Source organism: Carcharhinus amblyrhynchos, chromosome 14 (genome assembly GCF_965287045.1).
Source record: "Carcharhinus amblyrhynchos chromosome 14, sCarAmb.v2.hapA, whole genome shotgun sequence".
In the NCBI taxonomy this organism is placed as follows: Eukaryota; Metazoa; Chordata; class Chondrichthyes; order Carcharhiniformes; family Carcharhinidae; genus Carcharhinus; species Carcharhinus amblyrhynchos.
The window spans coordinates 22,563,034-22,586,594 of record NC_137337.1 but is presented as its reverse complement, the minus strand read 5'-3'; the positions used below and the strand labels follow the sequence as shown (position 1 = coordinate 22,586,594).

General features: G+C 43.2%; 2 protein-coding genes across 3 annotated transcripts in view; both read left to right on the top strand.

The window, feature by feature from the left end:
• The first annotated feature begins 3,072 nt into the window (after positions 1-3,072).
• Positions 3,073-3,339, top strand: LOC145352357 (histone H4-like). Its single transcript, XM_080202109.1, has one exon. The coding sequence runs from the start codon at positions 3,073-3,075 to the stop codon at positions 3,337-3,339; it is 267 nt and encodes an 88-aa protein (XP_080058235.1).
• Positions 3,340-3,724: 385 nt separating this feature from the next.
• Positions 3,725-23,561, top strand: part of snapc1b (small nuclear RNA activating complex, polypeptide 1b) — a 33,187-nt gene continuing 13,350 nt past the window's right edge. The window contains exons 1-7 of one of the 2 annotated variants that reach the window (XM_080202398.1): positions 3,725-3,793; positions 6,638-6,796; positions 11,840-11,999; positions 14,576-14,716; positions 15,539-15,643; positions 15,899-16,054; positions 21,906-21,971. In XM_080202398.1, coding sequence (XP_080058524.1) covers positions 6,669-6,796; positions 11,840-11,999; positions 14,576-14,716; positions 15,539-15,643; positions 15,899-16,054; positions 21,906-21,971 — 756 coding nt within the window. In that variant the 5' untranslated portion in view covers positions 3,725-3,793; positions 6,638-6,668. Of the gene's footprint in view, positions 3,846-6,637; positions 6,797-11,839; positions 12,000-14,575; positions 14,717-15,538; positions 15,644-15,898; positions 16,055-21,905; positions 21,972-23,561 lie in introns of both variants that reach the window. The other variant, XM_080202399.1, reaches the window with a different exon arrangement.

Genomic DNA, 23,561 nt, shown 5'->3' with positions numbered 1-23,561 from the left:
GTAAAATTCTTCCTATTATGATTGCAGTCTCATAGCAAAAGAATGTATGGCAGCAATTATCAGAAATGTTACAACACCAGATTCCAGGAAAATTACAACATAGATACTGGTTGTTTTGCCTATCCAGTCAGTGTTAATGTTTATCCTCCACATGAGCAATATTCCTCATCCCATGTTCATACCCTGTTTCTCTAAATCACTTTATCACTCTTTCCCTCAATCATCTGTAGTGCATTGAAAATTGCATTGTGAGGCTACCATATGCACAAAAACCAGCAGAGGGAGTCTGCTCAGAAGAGATGATAAATGATCCATGTTTAATTGTCGTAAAGCTCCAATTCAAAGTGTCTCTGGCTGTATGTAAAACTGTTTCTGTCCCCCAGAGACACTGGGGACCCTTTGTTGGGGCACAGGACCAGAACCCCAAGTTACACTGGAATGGACTGGATCCCGCCAATTTTTCTACTATGGCATAATTCTGAGAATAGGGTGCTTTGCTCCAGAGATCTTTTGTAGCAAAACAAACTTTATTTAATAACACAGATTAAACATTACTGTAACCACTGAAGCAACTTAACTATTAACAGTTGAAAATTATTTAAAATTAAAAGGAAACGATATTAATTTCTAACTGATTACTGTTTCAGTTCTAAATAAGCAATATTTCTCTTACAGACTTGAATGCCACTTTAAATGCAGTTAACAGCCATAAATATACTTAGTATAATAAGTGTGGGAATCCTTAAAGCTTTCAGAGAAAAATGAGTTTCAGAGCAGCTTGCAGAAGCCTCGGTCTTCAAACGATTCTCAGCTAGAACCAACTGCTTTCTGCAAAAATGTTTTCTCTACTATAGACTCAGCTCTGCAAATACACATCATCACATGACCCTGTCAATCATTGTAATCAGAAATCCCAGGGGAACTTAAATAAACAAAAGTCTATTAACTCTACTTAACATAACCACTTGTAAGGGTAAAATGTGTAATTATCCTGTCCCACAGCATCTGAATTGCATTCCTCCCAGACATACTGGCTGCCTGTAGCACAAAGCTGAATTTTTAAACGTTCCCCTGAAATATAAAACATATATAATATTTATATCAATTGTGCCGCTATCATCACCCCACCCCCCCCCCACCAAAGCTTCAGGGGCAACACTCCCCCGACAAACATTAGGGCCATCTTCCCCCCGTAAGCATCAGGGTGACCTGCCTCCCTCACAAGCATCAGAGTGAACCCCACCCCTCACAAGCATTCATCCCCCCACACAAGCACCAGGCCCCCGAAGCTTTGGGACATTCCTCCCCACCACACTTAAGGAGAATCCCCCAATGGGGTTCCCCAGAGGGCCCACCCCTGGCAGTACCAACATAGCAGTGGCATTCACACTCCCAGTATGGCACCGCTGGGGGAATACCAGGGCACTGCCTAGACATGTCCCTCTCCCCCTGAGGGCTATACTTACCTTTGTGTCCCAGGAGTGTTCCTCTGTTATAAACTCACTAATGTGACATTATGTCAGCGAGGAATGAGTGCTAATTCCCCCAATATGAGGGGGAAAATATTGCAGGAAATCCCCGAAATGACATTTAAATCTATGAAGGTTTATTGAAGTGATGTTTCCACCTTTGTGAGCAGGGACCTCATTACATCACAGGCAAAGGGCATGGCCATATGGGAAATGAGACCTCATTGCGAGAATCTTGATTCCCGCCTCTCATGGGGTTTTGGGCCATGTCGCTGTTTGCACTAACACCTAATGTGATCTGGTTAGGTGCAATGGCCATGTTAAATTCTCCCTCAGTGTACCTGAACAGGTGCCAGAGTGTGGCAAATAGGGGATTTTCATGGTAACTTTATTGCGGCGTTAATGTAAGCCTACTTGTGACACTAATAAATGCACTTAAACATGAACAGGATTGTCACCAACATCCTGACTCGGAACTCAATCGTCTTTCCTTCACTGTCGCTGGATCACAATCACTTCCTAACATCACTGTGGGTGTACCTACGCCACATGGACTGCAAAGCATTCCAAGAAGTTGGCTCACCACCACCTTTCTAAGGGTAAATAGGGATGGGCAGTAAATGCCTGCAACCTCTTGACAAATAATATAAAAAGTAAAAATAGCTTTTACAGTTTGTATTCTTAGAATTATAGAGTCCTTGTGGTGCAACAAGAGGCCATTTGGTCCATTGAGCCTGCACTGACAACAATTTCACCCAGGCCATAACCCCATGTATTTATTCTGCTAATCTCCCTGATTCCAAAGGGCAATTTCCCATAGCTAATCAACATATCCCACACATTTTTGGACTGTGGGAAGAAACCGGAGCACCCGGAAGAAACCCATGCAGACACAGGAAGGATATAAAACTCCACGCAGTCACCCTTGGCAAGAATTGAAGCTGGGTCCCTGGCGCTGTGAGACCATAATGTGGAGATGCCAGCTTTGGACTGGATAAACACAGTAAGAAGTTTCACAACACCAGGTTAAAGTCCAACAGGTTTATTTGGTAGCACAAGCCACCAGCTTTCGGAGCGCTGCTCCTTCATCAGGTGAGTAAGATTTCAGTTCACAAACAGCGCATATAAAAACACAAACTCCAATTTATAAAATAATGGTTGGAATGCGAGTCTTTACAGATAATCAAGCCTAAAGGTGTAGACAATGTGAGTAGAGAGAGGGTTATGTGCAGGTTAAAGAGATGTGCATTGTCTCCAGTCAGGACAGTTCGTGATATTTTGCAAGCCCAGGCAAGTCATGGGGGTTACAGATAGTGTGACATGAACTCAAGATCCCAGTTGAGGCTGTCCTCATGTGTGCGGAACTTGGCTATCGGTCTCTGCTCAGCAACTCTGTGCTGTGTCATGAAGGCCAACTTGGAGAGTGCTTACCTGGAGATCAGAGGCCGAATGCCTGTGACTGCTGAAGTGTTCATCACCAGGAAGAGAACACTCCTGCCTGGTGATTGTTGAGTAGTATTCATTCATCCGTTGTTGTAGTGTCTGTATGGTCTCCCCAATGTACCATGCACTAACAGCTAATGTGAACATTTGTGAGGGTGGGATGTCTGGTAGAGGTAAAGGTGGGAGAGGTCTTGCGAAGGGCGATGCCAAATGGAATAACTGTCAGCTCACTCGACGTGGGGACGTTAAACGCATTTCAGGCCTCATCTATGCAGAAACCCATGGAGTCCTGAAGGTTTTCTTGGAGAACATCATTTGGGACTTGATCACCTACACCGAACATGCCAAATGCAAGACTGTTACTGCCATGGATGTTGTGTACGTCCTGAAATGCCAAGGACGAATCCTCTACGGTTTTGGTCGTTGAAAACTTCAGGGAAAATATTTTGGGACATTCTTTCCTGCAGCACATCAGGTAGACAACGTTGACTGAGTTGCAAGTGTATGCACTGTGAACCTGATGGATGATGTTCTCTCATGAGCTGTGAGGCAGCAGTGCTGCCCACTGTGCTGCCCACACTGTCTTCATATGTAAGTGTTCATTAATGTTTATTTATCCTGCTCCAAATAACGGTTGGGCGTGCGTTGATTTAAGCACGCATGGGTTTGTGTTTCCTCCCTTTGCTCTGTGCTGAGGGCTCCCTCTGGAGGTCACAAGCCGGGACCGCGCTTCCGGAGTTTGGCCGCTCGGAGGCGCCGTTGTTGGAGGGCAGCCGGGGCGGCGGGCGAGAGGCTCCGAGCGGAGCGGAGCGGGGCGGGGGAGCCTGGCTGCTGGAGGCTTGAGGCGAAATCGATGCCGGGGATGTGAGACCGCACAGCCGGTAAGTACGGTCCGGGCTGGGATAGAGCGGCCTGTTTTTGACTCTGACTTTGGTAAGAGGCTCGCGGGGGGGGGGGTGGGGAGCGCCGTTGTGAGCCTGTGTCTGCCGCCATTTGCAGTGGGGAGGTCTTCACCGTGTGTAACCGCCCCCATCCCATCCCATCCCATCCCAAACAAAACCCTGTCCCAATCTTCAGCCTGTACCTCAAACCATTGAAAGGTTCAAGCAGCTCTCTCCCCCCCAAAAATAGAGGCGAAGTGGTGGGTTGCTTTCACAGTATTTGAGCACTATTGACAAAGGCGATCATTTTGTCGAAGTTTTTCACATTGCACTCATCAGGACGTTCGCGAGGATGCCAGTGTCAGGAAAATCAGTATTAATTATTGACACAGCAGGGGAAGGCCATTTGACCTATGGTGTCTGCCCTCCGAATGAGGCTTACAACGAGTTAGTATAAATGTGTTGATTTCTCTTGTGCTGTATCCCTGCGAATGATGGGTGGAAGACTTTTGACCGAAACAAATGCCTCCCAATGGCAGTACAAAAGCGAAGTGCTGCAAATCTGAAATAACAACAGAAAATGGTGCGAGAACTCATCAGGTGTGGCAGCACTAGGTGTCTCTCTCTCTCTCTCTGCGGGTATTGCCAGATCTGTTACGTTTTTTTCAACATTTTCTGACTTTATTTCACTGACCGTGACGTGTTCAATTCCCTGCTGTGTCATTCGTGCTGTGTCCATTGGGGACTGGCGATAAATGCGAAGATTTGCTCGGTAAAAACGGGTTTAGCTTCAGGCAGGTTAATGTTTTGCAGAAGTTCTGCTCATTGAAACAGAGGTCTTGAAGAAAGGTCTGCACCTGCAATGCTAACTTGTCTCTTCTCTGCACGGCAGTTGAGTGATGAATGTTTCCAATGTTTTCTGATTTCCAACATCTGCATTTTTTAAAAAAATCACTAGCGTGCAGGTACAGCAGATAATAAAGCGAATGGAATGTTGGCATTTATAGCTAAAGGAATAGAATATAAAGTAAGGAAGTATTGTTGCAACTATACAAGGCATGGGTGAGGCCGCAGCTGGAGTATCGTGCACAGTTTTGATCCCCTTATTGAGGAAAGATGTTGTTGCATTGAAGGCAGTTCACTTGATTATATTGGAGGTTCACTAGATCGACTCCAGAGATGAGGGGTTTGTCGTATGAAGAGAAATTGAACAACTTAGGCCTATATTCTCTGAAATTTAGAAGAATGAAGGGAGATCAAATTGAGGTATATAAGACGATAAAAGTAGACATGGAGTGCATGCTTTCTCCTGTGGGGCATTCTAGGATGAGAGGTAGCAAATTTAAAACAGAGTTGAAGAGTAACTACTACTCCCAAAAGGTTGTGAATCTGTGGAATTTGCTACCCCAAAGTGCAGTGGATGCTGAGACAGTGAGTAAACTTAAGGAGGAGTTAGACAGATTTTTAATTGGTAATGGGTTGAAGAGTTATGGGGAGAAAGCAGGAAAATGGGGATGAGGAATGTATTAACCATGAACAAACAGCAAAAGAGACTCAATGGGCTGAATGGCCCAATTCTGCATGTATATCTTAGGAACTTATGAGACCCGCGACCCCTCATTGCTCAGTTAAAAATGGAAACCCCTTTGAGGTGATGTTTGCGGATGTGGCAGAATGATTATAGTCTGTTGATAATTCATGGCTATTGATATTTTTACATTTTAAATTCATGCCTCTAAAATGAGTTTTCTAATTTCAATATAATCATGAAACCCCAACAGTGCATAAGGAGGCCATTCGGCCTATTGAATCTGCACTGACTCTCTGATAGAGCATCTTACCAAGGTCCACTCCCCTGCCCTATCCCCATAACCCCAAACATTAATCCACCTGGCCTACACATCTTGGATGCTAAGGGACAATTTAGCAGGTTAATCCATCTAACCTGCACATCTTTGGAGTGTGGGAGCAAATCAACACCTGGAAGAAACCCTTGGGGAGAATGTACAAAATGTTGTTGCTTTCTGTGATAAACAAATGGTGTTGATTGTAAGTTTTAAGTGTTGGCAGGAGGGATCGGGAAAGGTTATGCCATTTGGTTCACTTGGAATGACTAATTATTAAGCTTTCAGCCCAAGTCCCATTACTTGATAACACTGTGCTGTCTGACATGTTAGTTTGTGACTGTACCCAACGCAGTCACTGACTGGAACCCTGCTTAGAAAAAGATCTGAGAATGTGCACAATATCAAAGACCTTGGCCACATCTATCTTTATTTTTCACTTACATTTTACTGAGATGACAATCCTCAATGTTCAAACTACACCGAGGAAGCGAGGAACAAGTTAGCAAGATAACTGTGTAAATTCAGCATTTAGTTGATTCATCATATTGAAATAATTTTCATGTCACTGAGTGGCTGAGCCACACAGGGAGGGAAGGTTCGATTGCAGTTTGTGCCCAGCTAGCGTGTAACAAGCAATAGAGCTGTGAATAGTAAAAACAGGGTATGGGTGAGCCATTTAACTAGCAAGATTGTACACTGCTAACTTTTGTTGATTTAGCTGACCTTAGTGCCCCTGGGTTAAGGAGGAGAACAAAAAAAACCTTGGTTAATATCTACCAATCACTGTGGAAGTGAAACTATTCACTGGCTCAGTCAGATAATAATTGTGTTATTTTGAAAAGTAGATAAGCCATGTTTTATGCACACAATGGCAATGCCATTTGTTTCACTTCCAAACTTGAAATGACTAATATTGGGATTTCAGCCCAAGTCCCACCATCACTTTATTCTCATCTTTAAGCATATCTTATTTAATTTGATCTTTGTTTTCTCATAGGCTATCTGTGATTGAAGACATTGCAGTAAACATGTCATTGACAGCTGGTTTGAAGACTGATTTTGAGAGGCTGTTGTTGCGTTTTCAGCAAACCGAAAGCGTGCGCTATGAGGAATTCTCCGCCATCTGGAGGGACATGAAGTTCTCCACTATCTTTTAGTAAGAACCTTTTACTTTCTTGGACAGTTCTACCCTCTGAACAGATTGGTTGCTGATGGATTGCAACTTTTGGAAGTGGTGGTTGGCCATCAATATCTTGCCTAAATGACCTTCATTCATGTGAGAGTTGACACTGAGTGTTGAGTATACTCAGCCATGCAGTGCCTCATGCCTGAACCTGTTTCAATTCTCACCTAGAAAATACGTGAGCCCATTCCAGTCATGGTCAGAATACAAAGCAGAAAACTCAGCAGGTCTGGCAGCACCAACAAACCTGGCATTAAATAGCTCAACCACAATGATGCTCTGCCTTAACCAAATGGGTGTTCAGGGCAAATCCAAGAGCTAATGTTATCACCAACTATAATAGGCATGTTCAAGCAACCATCTTCTCAATGATTTGGTGGTGTCAGTGTTCTATACTTCTACTGTAATTAAAATTTAAGTATAGCAAAAGCTCAGACTTCACCTAGCGTGAAGTCAGGATTTGACATTTTTGTAAATATTGATCTTTACTAAATAAGTATTAATTTGGGTATCCTAAAATACTTAAAACAAGATGTGGCGTGTCAAATTTAAAAATAAATCCATATCTTGTTTTCATTGTTTGTTTACAAGTTTTTCCTATCTTAGTAATTTATCTTGACCCTGCTTTTTTTAGAATGTTAATCACAGAATTCCTACGGTGCAAGAAGAGGCCATTTGGCCCATCAAGTCTGCACTGTTTTCATCCAGGCCTATCCCCATAATCTCTCATATTTAACTTGTTAATCTCCCTGAGACTAAGGGGCAATTTAGCATGGCCAGTTAAAACCCACACATCTTTGAACTGTGGAAGGAAACTGGAGCACCTGGAGCAAACCCATGCAGACACTGAGTGAACTCCGAACAGACAGTCACCCAAGGCTGGAATTGGGCCCAGGTCCCTGGCGCTGTGAGGCAGCAGTGTTAACCACTGTGCCACCCATTATGAAGCTGAGTAAACTGTGGGTAAAGTTAGTAGGGATCTGTTGAAGGTGAAAGAGTGTAACTGAAGTTGGGAGATTGGCATACATGTCTTAGTTTTATAATGATGTTAAGACTGTCTCTGAAGTTAGTACTGCTTAAGTTAGTAGACTGTTGCCAACTTTGAGGGTTATATTGAAGTTAGTAGTGTATAACGTGTCACTGAGTTGAACAGGCACTCCTTGAGGTAGGTAGAGTTATACTGAAGCCAGTAAACTAACACCAATGTTAGGAAAGTGTTATTGGAGCTGATAGTGCTGACAAGACTAATGGTGCTAACAGCTTACCAGCTCTCTCCTTCCCGCTTGTCTTGCTGCGAACGAGCTGGATGCTGAGGCTGGATGCTTCTCTTTGCCAACATGGTGGACCAGGGACCGTGGACTTCTGGGTTAAGCGCTGGTTTCCATGGCAGACTCCGATATCATTCAGCTATACCTATGGGAATTTATTTTTGTCAGATAACCTGGCAGATTCCCCTAGTTGGGAATCCTTGTTGTAGATCATATCAGATGTGGTGCTACTTGTACTCTAAATCAGTGTAAATGAACTTACAGGTATTGATCACGAAGATAAAAGCAAATTACTGCAGTTGCTGCAATCTGAATCAAAAGCATAAAATGCTGGAAAACTAGCATTGTGTACAAGTTTACCATAATCTCTTGGCCTTCACACTGTTTGCCCCTATTAATAAATCTTAAGAACATAAGAACATAAGAAATAGGAGCAGGAGTAGGCCATCTAGCCCTTTGAGCCTGCCCCGCCATTCAATAAGATCATGGCTGATCTGTCGTGGCTCAGTTCCACTTTCCCGCCCTCTCCCCATAACCCTTAATCCCCTCTCTTATCAAAAACCCATCAACCCGCATCTTAAAAATATTTAGCGAGGCAGCCTCCACCACTTCAACGGGCAGCGAATTCTAGAGATTCACCACCCTTTGAGTGAAGAAGTTCCTCCTCAACTCCGTTCTAAACCGCCCCCCCCTTTATCTTGAGGCTGTGCCCCCTAGTCCTACTGTCTTTTTTGAGTGGGAAGAGTCTCTCCACCTCTATCCTATCCATCCCATTTATCATCTTATACGTCTCAATGAGATCTCCCCTCATTCTTCTAAACTCTAACGAGTACAAGCCCAGTTTATTCAGCCTCTCCTCATAGCTCAACCCCCTCAACTCCGGTATCAGCCTAGTAAACCTCCTCTGCACTCCCTCCAAGGCCAAAATATCTTTGCGCAGGTGCGGCGCCCAAAACTGGACACAGTACTCCAGCTGCGGCCTCACCAATGACCTATACAGCTGCAGCAAGACCTCCCTACTTTTATATTCAATCCCCCTCGCTATGAAGGCCAGCATCCCATTCACCTTCCTGACCACCTGCTGCACCTGCAAGCTGGGTTTTTGCGACTCATGCACAAGGACCCCGAGGTCCCTCTGCACCGTCGCCTGCTACAGTTTTTCACCACGTAAGTAATAATCCTTCCTACCATTATTCCTACCAAAGTGGACCACCTCACACTTGCCAACATTAAATTCCATTTGCCATTTCCTGGCCCATTTGCCCAGCCTATCTAGATCCTTCTGCAGACTCTCCACACCCTCCGCACAATTTGCCGTTCCCCCAATCTTGGTGTCATCAGCAAATTTCGACACCCTACACTCGGTTCCCTCCTCCAGATCATCTATATAAATGGTAAAAAGCTGAGGCCCCAGCACCGACCCCTGGGGCACTCCACTAGTCACTATCCGCCAATCCGAATAGCACCCGTTGACCCCCACTCTCTGCCTCCTATTTGACAACCAATCCTCTATCCACGCTAACACCCTACCCCCAACTCCATGCCCCTCGACCTTCTGCAATAACCTCTTGTGAGGTACTTTGTCAAACGCCTTCTGAAAATCAAGAAAGACCACATCCACCAGCTCTCCTCTATCCACCGCCCTAGACACATCTTCATAGAACCCCAGTAAATTTGTCAGACACGACTTCCCTTTAATGAAACCGTGCTGCGTCTGCTCTATCAAGCAATTCCCTTCAAGATGCCTCGCAATTTCCTCCTTAATGACAGATTCTAACATTTTACCTACCACAGACGTTAAACTAACCGGCCTATAATTCCCCGCCTTTTGCCTGGCACCCTTCTTAAACAACGGCGTAACATTAGCCGTTTTCCAATCATCTGGCACTTCCCCGGAATCCAGCGACGTCTGGAAAATAACCACCAAGGCATCCACTATCACCTCTGCCATTTCTTTCAGAACCCTCGGATGCATTCCATCCGGTCCTGGGGACTTGTCCACAATCAGCCCCTCCAGTCTGTCGAGCACCGCCTCTCTAGTAACAGTAATGTCATTAAGACCCTCCAGTCCTACCACCTTTCCATCGCTAACACCCGGCAAATTATTCACGTCCTCCTCCGTGAAGACAGAAACAAAAAAGTTATTCAATACCTTAGCCATATCCCCATCCCCTACCACTAGGTCCCCTTTCTCATCCTCTAAAGGACCAACGTTCACCCTAGCCAGCCTCTTCCTTTTTATATATTTATAAAAACTCTTGCTATCCTTTTTTATATTAAGCGCTAGCCCAGCTTCATAGATTCTCCTACCCTTCTTTATCAACTTCTTTGTCAATCTTTGTTGACATTTAAACCTCTCCCAATCCTCTTCTCGCCCACTACTCTTAGCTACTCTAAGTTCCTCCGCTTTTAATTTAACACTTTCCTTCACCTCCTTCGTTATCCACGGCTTATTACCTCTCCTCCTACTGTCCTTTTTGACCATCGGAATAAATTTCTGCTGAGCACCAAGAAAGATCTCCTTAAAGATCCTCCACTGCTCCTCAGCAGACCCTCCCTCCAACGCGCTCCCCCAGTCCACATTCGCCAATTCTTCTCTCATCCTACCGTACTCCCCTCTAATCAAACGAAGTACGCGTGTCTGGGAACCCACTTTCTCCTCCTCCATCTGCACCAGAAACTCCACCATACAATGATCACTCTCCCCAAGAGGATCCTTCATCGCAAGCTCCCTAATTCTACCCGCCTCATTACATAGCACCAGATCCAAGATAGCTCGCTCCCTCGTCGGCTCCAACACACACTGTTCCAGGAAACTATCCCGGCAGCATTCCAAGAACTCCTCCTCAAGCCCACCGCGTCCAACATGGGTCGACCAATCAATATGCAGATTGAAATCCCCCATAACTACTGCCGTCCCATTCCTGCACGCCGCACTTATTTGCGCGTTAACAGTCCGCCCCACCTCCAGATCATTACTCGGGGGCCTATAGACGACACCCACCAGCATCTTCCTCCCTTTGCTGTTCCTAATCTCTACCCACAACGATTCCACGTTCTGCTCCTTGGCTCCAATATCATCCCTTGCTACCACCGTGATGCTATCCTTAATCTTGGGATGCTGTATGCTTTATTAAATGCACTCTCAACTTGTTCTGCCACCTTGAATGCAAATTTGCACTCAGATCCTTGTACATCTGCATTCCTTTACGATTATACCCTTTGTTCTTTATTGTCTCTCTGCGTTCTTCCTGCCAATATGAATGGAAATATCAAATTACTTCTCCTGTGAAGTTGAATAGGAACAAGTTGTTGGTAAAATGGCCTAATGATTTTACCTTTTTTTTATTTCTGCTGCTCTTTGTGTTAGTGGCTGGTTTAGGACAAAAACTCCAAGAGCTTCAGATTTGAATACAATGTTCCCAAATAGGTGACAAACGTCAATGGCAGTGCACCAGGAAATTTCCCTCGCAGCGAACTATGACATTTAAAATTGTAATATTTTTCAACGGCACAACTCCTTTTCCTCGGGCTAAGAGAAAATCTCCAGCAGCAGCATGGGAATGTTGGTCTCCATGTTAGTGTTAAGCACAGCATCCTGTCACAGGGATTGTCGTGTCCCTCTTCTCCTTTGGTGTAGAGATGGTATTGAATAATATGTAGATTCAATTATTGATGCATGTACATAACTTTGAAATCCATGGAAGCACGTAAAGAGCTGACATTAAACACCTTTGTTCTTTTTTAGTGGAAAGATGGGAATAACTGATGGCAGAAAGTTCACCAGGGAAGCATTAGCCATGGCAAGTCAGTATTTCTTCCCCCCTTATAGTTTTCAGATCCGGTTTGGAGGCTTGTACCTTCTTTACGGACTCTACAATACACAGCTGTGTCAGCCAAAGGAAAAGGTAAGCTGAACATTACCCTAAAATCTGTTGAGTGGTTATTCCTGTTGCTACCAGTTTCCTTATTGCACCATTGTAAATATCACTGGAGACTTGTGCTTTTTCCCTTTCTCATGGCCAGTAGATTATGGGGGAGAGCAAAACTGGAGCCAGAAATATTATGCGTAATACCAATTCTATTTTACTCAGAATGTCAACCATGACTCAGTTGGTAGCACTCACAGCTCTGAGACAAAGGCCCCAGGTTCAATTCCTATCCCAGGGTTGACTGAGTGCTGCACTATGGAGTTGCCATGTTACAGATGAGGTACTAAGCCAAGCCCTTATCTACCTGTTTGGGTGGAGTTCATTTACAGAATGTGAGCATTGCTGGCTGGGCCAGCATTTATTGCTCATCCCCACCTGCCCTCCATTTGTGAGTCAACCACACTGCTTTGGCACTGGAGTCACATGTAGGCCAGACCAGGTAAGGAAGGCAGATTTCCTAAACAACATTAGTGAACCAGATGCATTTTTATGACAATTGTTTCATGATCATCATTCTTTTTAATTCCAGATTTTTAAAATATATTGTATTCAGATATTACCATCTACCATGATGGGATTTGAACCTCGGTCCCTAGATTTTGTCCTGGGTGTTTGGATTACTAGTCTAACAACTATTATGTCAAACATTCCATGTCACTACTTTGAAGAGCCAGGGAAGTTCTCCCTAGTAACTTTGTCAGTAATATCCCTCAATTAACATGACAAAAGAATAGGTTATCTGCTCATTGTCACATTGATGTCTATGGGAGTTTGCAGTGTGTAAATTAGCTGCTGTGTTTCCTACATTACAACAATGACTACAGTGTAAGAAGTACAGGCCCTTCAGCCCTCGATGTTGCGCCGACCAGTGGAACGAACCTAATGACCATCTAACCTAAACTATTCCAATGTTATCCATATGTCTATCCAATGACCATTTGAATGCCCTTAAAGTTGGCGCGTCCACAACTGCTGCAGGCAGGGCATTCCACGCCCTTACTACACTCTGAGTAAAGAATCTACCTCTGACATCCGTCCTATAGTTATCACCCCTCAATTTAAAGCTATGTCCCCTCGTGTTAACCATCACCATCTGAGGAAAAAGGGTCTCACTGTCCACCCTATCTAATCCTCTGATCATCTTGTATGCCTCAATTAGGTCACCTCTTAACCTTCTCTCTAACGAAAACAACCTCAAGTCCCTCAGCCTTTCCTCATAAGACCTTCCCACCATACCAGACAACATCCTGGTAAACCTCCTCTGCACCCTTTCCACTGCTTCCACATCTTTCTTATAATGCAGCGACCAGAACTGTATGCAATATTCCAAGTGCGGCTGCACCAGAGTTTTGTAATTTTGCAACATGATCTCCCGGCTCCAAAATTCAATCCCTCTACCAATAAAAGCTAACACACCGTACACCTTCTTAACAACCTTATCAACCTGGGTGCTAACTTTCAGGGATCTGTGCACATGTACCCCGAGATCTCTCTGCTCGTCGACAGTACCAAGAGTCCTTCCATTAGCCCTATATTCTGTAATCCTGTTACTCTTTCCAAAGTGAATCACCTCACACTTTTCCTATTAAATTCCATTTGCCACCTCTTAGCCCAGCTCTGCAGCTTATCTATGTCCCTCTGCAAACTGTAACATCCATCCTCACTGTCTAGAACTCCTCCGACTTTAGTGTCATCCACAAATTTACTAACCCACCTTTCTACACCCTCATCTAGGTCATTTATAAAAATGACAAACAGCAGTGGCCCCAAAACAGACCCCTGCAGTACACCACTAGTAACTGAACTCCAGGTTGAATATTTCTCATCAACCGCCAACCTCTGTCTTCTATCAGCTAGCCAATTCCTGATCCAAACTGCTAAATCACCCTCAATCCCATGCATCCATATTTTCTGCAGTAGCTTACCATGGCGAACCTTATCAAACGCTTTGCTAAAACCCATGTACACCACATCAACTGCTTTACCCTTATCCACGTCTTTGGTCACCTTCTCAAAGAACTTAATTTGTCAGTTCTATTCTATTAAAATAGAAAGTACTTCATATGTCTCAAAGCGCTTGGAGACGTCTGGTGTCATGAAAATGTGAGTCTTTCTTTGCAGAGACTGGTTACAATATAGTAAGGGGGTAATTCTGGTAACAGCAAACTTGAGAAAGATGGATAACACAAGGGACAAAGAAATAAAGTGATACGTTGATGAGGTTAAATGAAGAAGACTAGGAGGAGGTATGTTTAGAACATAAACATTATTATAGACCAGCTGTACTGAAGGGCATAGTTCTGAGCTGTGCTTTCTGTGTAGTCCCCTGTAAGTTCAATTGTTATTTTCCATTTAGCTGCACATGGCTTGGTTTTATTTGAATTTTGCCTCTGCATCATTCTAATCAAGTCATGGGCCGAGTCTTAGACCTGTCCGTGATGGAAGCCCCAGGTAATTTTCCCCTTCTCAGTGCTTGGGTCCATGATGGAGTTTGAGTTTAATACCGTTACAAATATTTATATAATGAACAGTTAAATCTTTATTCTGTGCAGATAAGAGTGGCATTGAAATACTGGGATGAGGTGTTAAGTTGCCAAGAGGAAATGGTGAATGCAGAACATTTTGATGCTGTGTATGTTCTGAGAAAGCTCCTAAATGACAAAGCCTTCCATTTCACAGCAATGCCAACATTGGTGAGTGTTAATTATTGAATCCTAATTCTGCTTCTATTGAAAATTTAGTACAGTGTAGAATCCCTACAGTGCTGGAGGAGGCCATTTGGCCCAATGAGTCTGCATCAGCTGCCCAAAAGAGCATCTGATTTAGGCCTTATCCCTGTAACCCCGCACATTTACCATGGCAAATCCACCTAATGTACATCTAACCTAAATTGCCCCTTAGAATCCAAAAATGTGTAGGTTAGGGGACCAGTGGAGCAAATGTGTGGGGTCACAGCGATAGGGTGGGACTTGGGCTTCGATTAGATCCTTTGTCAGAGTCGTTGCAGACTCAATGGGCCAAACGGCGCTTTTCTACACGCTAGGGATTCTATGGATTCACATCTTGGGACACTAAGGGGCAATTTAGCCTGGCCTTTCTACCTATCCTGCATTGGACTTTGGGAAGAAATCGGATGCAGACTGGGAGAACGTTCAAACTCCACAAACAGTCACACACGCCGGGAATTGAACCTGTGAACCTGGGATCCTGGCATATCAACATTCAGAGAACAAATTTCTGTCCCTATCGTAATGGAGGCACACTATGTTCATCTGTTTATTAAAATAGGAAATGGAGATGTTTGATAGGGAATTGCTGAATCTTTGTTTATGATATAGTGTCATTTCCAGTTACGACGTCATGCTGTAGATATTTATGTTGTAAATGTTTTTCACTGGTTACTTTCTCAAACTTGGCAATCAATTTTGTGTGCAAATATTTTAGATAAGAATAAATTTCCTTTAAAAAAAAATTGCACTTCACTCCTGAGAACTTGCTTTTATTTTTTCTTCCAGCTTGCTTACAATAAGAAGAGGAGAAAGGTACAGAATACAGTTAATGAGAACTTTCGAGAGAGGCCTAACCTGGTGTCTGAGCTCATTACTGTCGATGTTTTGGAGGTAAGACTGTGCTGGAGAACGCTTTTCAACCGAAATCATTGGAGACTGTTGTAATCTACCACTGTAGGTCTTGTGCTGTATTCACACGTGAAACATGAACAATCAGCTGAGGCTAAGGGTGACAGCAGGGGCAAAGTTTGACTGGTTCTAAGGGGGGGAAAAAAGCCAGCAGAAGGGATTTTTTAAATATATATTTTGAATGAAGTATTTGTATATTAAAATGCTTCCTTTTTCTTAAATCTGTGTCTGTTAAAGGAACTTATGAATATTCATGAGCACTACCAAACAATGAAACGTATGATCTCTGCGAACAAAACCGAGCTGGACAAGGCATTAAGTTTAATTCGAGGAGACTTTGTGTCTGAGCTGAAGAACCTAACATTGGATTTTCAGCAGTGGCAAGTGAATAAGGTAACAGCTATTGTTGATGAATGGGCAATGCCAGACAATATTTGTGATTCAGTGCAACTGATTTCAAACGAACAAGACATTTTCCCTTTAGACTGAAATTCTAGCTTTGCTTATTTGATTTGATTTATTATTCTCACATGTATTGGGATACAGTGCAAACTATTGTTTCTTGCATGCTACATGACAAAGCATACCGTTCATAGAATACATAGAGGAGTAGGAAAGGAGAGGGTGCAGAATGTAGTGTTATAGTCAAAGCTAGGGTGTAGAGAAGGATCAACTTAGTGTGAGGTAGGTCCATTCAGAAGTCTGATGGCAGCAGGGAAGAAGCTGTTCTTGAGTCGATTGGTTTGTGACTTCAGACTTTTGTATCTGATTCCTGATGGAAGAAGATGGAAGAGAGAATGTCAGAGTGCAAGACGTCCTTGATTATGCTGGTTGCTTTTCCAATAACTTTCATGTTAGTGAACAAATAGCTAGAAATTCAGGTATAATTTGTCAGTGACTTTAGAAACAATTCTACGACTTTGGGACGCAACCAAGAAAGGAAATTGAATAATTTTATACTCTTGCTCCTCATATTGTACTGTGGAGGGTTGCCAGGTGACATTCCTATCAGGGTCTCTGTGGGACAGGTCATCAGCTTCTTGTAAGACCATCAATACATACGAGCTTGTCTGATGGCTCATTGATGCATCGCTTGCTGAGCCAGACACCCTGTGAAAAGTCCCACATTCTGTTGCTGATGCGTACTGAGCGAGTTTATCTCTTCCAGCATTATAGTCAAATGCTGCAGTTTGCTCCTCTGGGTAATGCAGAAAAAATCCCAGACCAGTCATGTAAGCTGTCTGTTGGCAGATGCATGTGTGGAAATGTCAAATGATGACAAAATAGGATCAAGCTTGGTTGCTTTTCTGCCTCTGACCGAATAACCTGCTACTATTAACTGGGTTGACACATGAAGGGTGACCATTTAAGTAAGATTAGTGGAGGGCTGCAGCAACTGTTGAAATATCCTCCAGCATGACTTTTGTCTTCAGTGAGAGGTGGTAAATTCTGTGGGTCAGGAAAATGTTTGCTGACTATTGCATGTGGGTTATGAATCATTGTACAGGCCTTGGATAAGGACTCCGTTAGAACAGACCACATACAGTAATAAATTGCAGGATTAGTTTTTTTATTGTTACATCTCTCTTTATATACAGTAAGTTCTCAATAAACAAGTTGAAACACTGCACCATACATGTGCAGCAAACTGCATTCCTAGCTGAATCTACCCACTGCCTCGGAAAAGCAGCCACCGTTTTACTTTCACGTCATTCATGAGGCACTGTCAATATATTTGCTGAGTTCTTGGCATCTGATCTTCAGTTGCTTCCGGCATCTGGCTCCGTTGCTAACTTCACTCCTCGTGCCGCACTAAGTCCTAGGCTCCATCTCATGATGGAAGGTAGTCAGTAGCTGTTAACTGCACTGACCAACATTTGCTACTTGATGGAGTGTGGTCAATCATTCTAAAAGTACTGCAGTGTGGTAGGTACAGTGCTGTTATTTGTCAAAATAATTTAATTTGTGTATTGCATTTATTTTATATTTAGTGATAAATTTTGTTTTGCAAGTTTTTGATTTGATTTATTATTGTCGCATATAATCAGTATACAGTGAAAAGTATTGTTTCTTGTGTGCTACACAGACAAAACACACTGTTCATAGAGAAGGAAAGGAGAGTGCAGTCAGAACTAGGGTTAGGGAAAGGTTAACTTTGTGTATTGTAGTTCCATTCAAAAGTCTGATATTCTTGAGTTGATTGGTATGTGACCTCAGACTTCTGTATCTTTTTCCTGACAGAAGTGGAAGAGAGTACATCCGGAGTGTGTGAGGTCCTTGATTTTACTGTCTGATTTTCTGAGGCAGTGGGAAGATTCAGTTAGGAATGCAGTTTGCTGCTCAAGTATAATAATGTTTCAACTTGTACATTTTGTTTCAGACAAGAGATGAGCCAAACTCCAGCCTTAACATTGATTCCTGTGGGAACCTATGCTTCACTTAATTTCACTTAAAAGTTATGATTTTCAGGAATGCAGCTACAGCTTTAAGTGAACACTTAGTGTACTTCATTTTAGCGCTTCAAGAATAGCATTGTAGTATTACAGTACAGAAGGAAGCCATTCAGCCCATCGAATCTGCACTGACTGTCTGTCAGAGCAACTTACTCAGGCCCTATTCCCATAACGCTACACATTTACTCTAGTTAATCCATCTAACCTACACACCATGGAATGCTATAGTACAGTTTAGCATGACCAATCCACCTAACTTGCACATTTTTGGACTGTGGGAGGAAACAGGAGCACCCAGAGGAAACCCATGCACACATGGGAAGAACGTGCAAACTGCACACAGACTGTCACCCAAGGCTAGAATCGAACCCAGGCCTGGGATCTCTGAGGTAGCAGTGCTAAACACTGTGCCACCCCATGCAGAAATAGTTCTGCAATATGATTGGGGTGTTGAATCTTCAAGCTTTATAAAGATACTATTGTGTAAGTTGAGACTTATTCAGCTCAGAGATTTTGTTGTGGAGTAGCCTGTTAGCACACAATGAAATAAATTCATAATTTTACAGTGGGGCAAAAAAAAATACATTGTAGATGCATCGTGAGATCAATAATTGATGTGAAAGTAGTCTGGTAAGGCTACGTTCAATTGCTTTTCAGTAAAAATGTTATTGATGAGTTCTTTGTAATTGCAGAGAGCAATCTGTCAGCTGCCCGGAGGTTCTATGAAATGTGGCATTTAAACTAATGAGATTTTGTCAAGTGCTGAAAGCAGTTGAGGCATTAGAAGTTAATCTCGATATTGCCATCAGTGGCTTTGTGTTTGCAGTGAATCTTTGATCCATTTCTGCAGAGAAAATTTGAATTGAATGTATTCAGAATGGTCACCGCACTGAAGGAAGCAGTAAAACAAAAGGCAGTGAAACATTGTAGAACTTGCTCTGCATAGAACGTTCAGTATCAACAATTTATTTGTGCTCTGGGTGTCATGTTGCACAGATCAAGTCTTTTGCTGGTGCTAAAGGATCCAAAATATTTGAACTGTGTGTCTGATTTATAGAGTTGTTGAGTGTTGATTTTTGCCCCTTTTTCTCCTCTTTCCTGGCAATACTGATTGATGGTGATGCAATTCCAGTGCAAGATTTTTTATGTCTTAGCGCTACCATCATGTTGGCGACCATTCAAGCCTGGGACAGCATTTGATTCTATACTTGCCATGCAACTTTTATGCAAATTCCTGGATAAAGAGCAGGAATGAAAACCCTCCGAACTCAGTCACCCACACCTTCTTTCTCGAATTCTTGAACTCTCCATTCGTGCCCTTATTGCTGAATTTTGCTGGCATCTGCACTTTACTTCTAAATAGAGGAATACTGCCTGGGTGAAAGATTAACATCTCTCACACTTCGTTGTCTGCAGTTGCAGCAGTTCAGGTGCTGACAGCTGTCGTGGATCAGTCTGATTTATAATCCTGGTGAATTTATTGACCAGCGTCTACGTTCAGCCATTTAATTTACTCAGTAAAAACGTTGTACACTGTCAATGCTTGTTAAAATGACATTACAAGAGCATCAGCATAGTGCTGTCTAGATGTTACATGATTACATGTGCAGAGATTGTAAAAATGAGTTTGCATTGCTTAAGGTAGAACATTGCCAGTCAGTTAAAATGTGTAGATGGCAGTGTCCAATATGGAATTCACTAGTCCTGTATTTTGGATGTGGGGATGGATTCTGCTTTATTGCACATTTCACCGCATGTCCTTCCTTTATACATTGATGTTCAAGTCAATCTGTGTAAAGCTATGCATGAAATTGGAAAGGTATATAACTTTGGGAGAATTGGAACGCCTTTAGTCTCATAGTCTGGTAACATATGAGCAGGTGTCAAGATCTGCAAATTCTGAGTTCTGCTGTGACATTTTAGTAATAGTCTGTCAATATTTTACTCGGTGCTGCCTCATCCTTCTATAACCTGAAAAACTGTTAAACGTCCTGATTAGATGCATCCAATGGGCAACACGATAGCACAGTGGTTAGCACTGCTGCTTCACAGCGCCAGGGACCCGCGTTTGATTCCCGGCATTGGTCACTATCTGTGTGGAGTTTGCATGCGCCAAATTTCTGCCACGGTGTGAAAGACATGCTGGTTAGGTGCATTGACCCAAACAGGTGCTGGACTGTGGCGACTAGGGGAATTTCACAGTAACTTCATTGAAGTGTTAATGTAAGCCTTGGTTGTCGCATGGGATCAGAGGTGAATTGGCAAGGTGGATACAAAACTGGCTCGGTCAAAGAAGACACAGGGTAGCAGTGGAAGGGTGCGTTTCTGAATGGAGGACTGTGACAAGTGGTGTTCACAGTAAGAAGTCTCTCAACACCAGGTTTAAGTCCAACCAGTTTATTTGATAGTAATCCCACAAACTTTCAGAAAGTGTTCCTTATTCAGGTGTGTGGAAGGTTCTGATCAGAGAAGAGTATGTAAAGACACACACTGTTTACAGAATACTGATTAGAATGCAAGTCTTTCCAGCTAACCTGCTATTCGAGTCTTAAAGATGCAGACAATGTGAGTGGAGATAGCAGTAGTATAGGTTAAAGAGATGTGTATTGTCTCCAGACAGGACAGTAAGTGAGAATTTGCAAGCCCAGGCAAGTCATGGGGGTTACAGATAGTGGTGTTCCTCAGGGATCAGTGCTGGGACCTTTGCTATTTGTAATATATCTAAATGATTTGGAGGAAAATGTAACTGGATCGATTAGTAAGTTTGCGGACGACACAAAGTTGGTGGATTTGCGGATAGCGACAAGGACCATCAGAGGATACAGCAGGATATAGATCAGTTGGAGTCATGGGCGGAGAAATGGCAGGTGGAGTTTAATCTGAACAAATGTGCATTTTGGAAGGTCTAATATAGATAGGAAATATACAGTAAATGGCAGAACTCTTAGGAGCATTGATAGGCAAAGGGATCTGGGTGTACAGGTACACAGGTCACTGAAAGTAGTAATGCAGGTGAAAAAGGTAGTCAAGTAGGCATACGGCATGCTTGCCTTCGTCGGCCAGGGTATTGAGTTTAAAAATTGGCAAGTCATGTTGACGCTTTATAGAACCTTAGTGAGGCCACACTTGGAATATAGTGTTCAACTCTGGTCACCAAACTACCAGAAGGATGTGGAGGCTTTGGAGAGAGTACAGAAAAGATTTACCAGGATGTTGCCTGGTGTTGAAGGCATTAGCTATGAGGAGAGGTTGGAGAAACTTGGTTTGCTGTCACTGAAGCGACGGAGGTTGAGGGGAGACCTGACAGAAGTCTACAAGATTGAGACGCACGGACAGAGTGGATAGTCAGAAGCTTTTTCCCAGGGTGGAAGAGTCAATTACTAGGAGGTATAGGTTTAAGGTGTGAGGGGCAAGTTTTAAAAGAGATGTGTGAGGCAGATTTTTTACAGAGTGGTGGGTACCTGGAACTTGTTGCAGGGCGTAGTAGTGGAAGTGGATAGGTAATGACTTTTAAGGGGCGTCTTGACAAGTACATGAATGCGATGGGAGTAGAGGGATATGGTCCCCGGAAGCGTAGGGGGTTTTAGTTAATTCAGGCAGCATGGTCGGTGCAGGCTTGGAGGGCCGAAGGACGTGTTCCTGTGCTGTAATTTTCTTTGTTCTTTGTGACTAATAAATAAACTTTTAAGTCTTTTACTTTTCGTGCCTCGTCAAATATTCATGCGTTTCAAATTTAGGCTAATTATCTAAAGAAAACAAGTAATACTGTTCGTTTATCTCAAATTTTTCAGGACACAAAGTTGACTGAGGAACCAGGAAGCTTGGGCTCCGAACAAGAGGAATCGGAAGAGCGGAAGGTGAGCTGAGTGACTCTAAAGCCTGACCTTGTGCTTGGGCTAAGATTTCAGATCCCTCTCATTTCCATTGACAAAAGTGTGCTTAGTGTCCCTGGTGTATCTGAGAGTATAGAGTATTGATTTCTGGCAATGTCTGGCTTTGCCAAAGTTTCTTTCTCTCAGTAGAAATGATACAAGGGAAATGAATTATTTATGAACCTTTGCTGAGCTGTATTTGTGGAAATCCTAGTCGTACACTGTTGTTGAAAGCTGCTCAGTTTTACACGTTTGGAAGAAAATACTTAGCAATGTTTATAACTGAGTTCCAAATGTTGCAGTATTTTTAATCTCTTATAGCTTATCAGTAAGCTTGGATTATGTTTGAATCTCCTCAGCTGAATTGTAAATTCATTGTCACGGGATTTTGCTTTGTTTTGTACCTAGGAGTTAAGTATGCCGCACCCCCCCACCCGCCCAGCATTATTTGTCCAATTTAAAGTGTTTGAAGATTTTAATTCAGCAGCGATTGTCTTTCACTGACTTTTCAAAAATGTTGCTGTTGAATTTTTTATGACCTTTTGAACTGAGATCCGTCTAGGCTAAAACAGTCTCGCCAATATGTAACTGTTAACATGCTCGGCTACAAGTGATTTAAGTAATTCAAAATTAAAACTGAGCTACGCAACAAAATGAATTGTAGAACCTCTACACTGCAGAAGTAGGCCCATCAAGCCTGCACCGAGAACAATCCCACCCACGTATTTATCTTGCAAATTCCTCTGACACTAAGGGGCAGTTTAGCGTGGCCAGTGCACCTAATCCACACATCTTTGAACCGTGGGGAGGAAACTGGAGCACCCAGACATACTCACGCAGACTGTGGGAGAATGTGCAAACGCTATATAGGCAGTTGCCCAAGGCCGGAATTCAACCCAGGTTCCTGACACTGTGAGGCAGCAGTGCTAACCATTGTGCCACACAAAATGGAAGCTGTTCACAATTCCAGAAGGCAATCTAAGCTGGAATGCTTCTTTTGGTAAATCAAGCAGCATAGAAACTGGGTGTAGCTGGAATGGCAGAGTGGTTGACACTGCTGTCTCACAGCGCCAGAGATCCAGGTTGGATTCCTGGCTTTGATCACTGTATGGAGTTTGCATGTTCTCCCCGTCTGCGTGAGTTTCCTCCAGATGCTCCGGTTTCCTCCCACAGTCTGAAAGATGTGCTGGTTGGGTGCATTGGCTGTCCTAAATTCTCCAACGGTGTACCCAAACAGACTCTGGAGTGTGGCCTCTAGGGGAAGTACGGTGTTATTGCAGTATTAATCACAAGTAGGCTTACATTAATAAATAGAGTTGTCACAAGGCCAATCACAGGCTTAACTTCCAACTTTTTAATCATAAATGCAAACATCCAACCTCTCCTTGGAAGTGGATCAGTTGGCGCGTTGGAGAGATTAGCTAGTTTTGTTCTGTTGCTCTTGATTTTGTTATCTTTGTTATTATCCTCAAAACATTACGCATTCGGGGTCCTTGTGCATGAGTCGCAAAAACCCAGCCTGCAAGTGCAGCAGGTGGTCAGGAAGACTAATGGGATGCTGGCCTTCATAGCGAG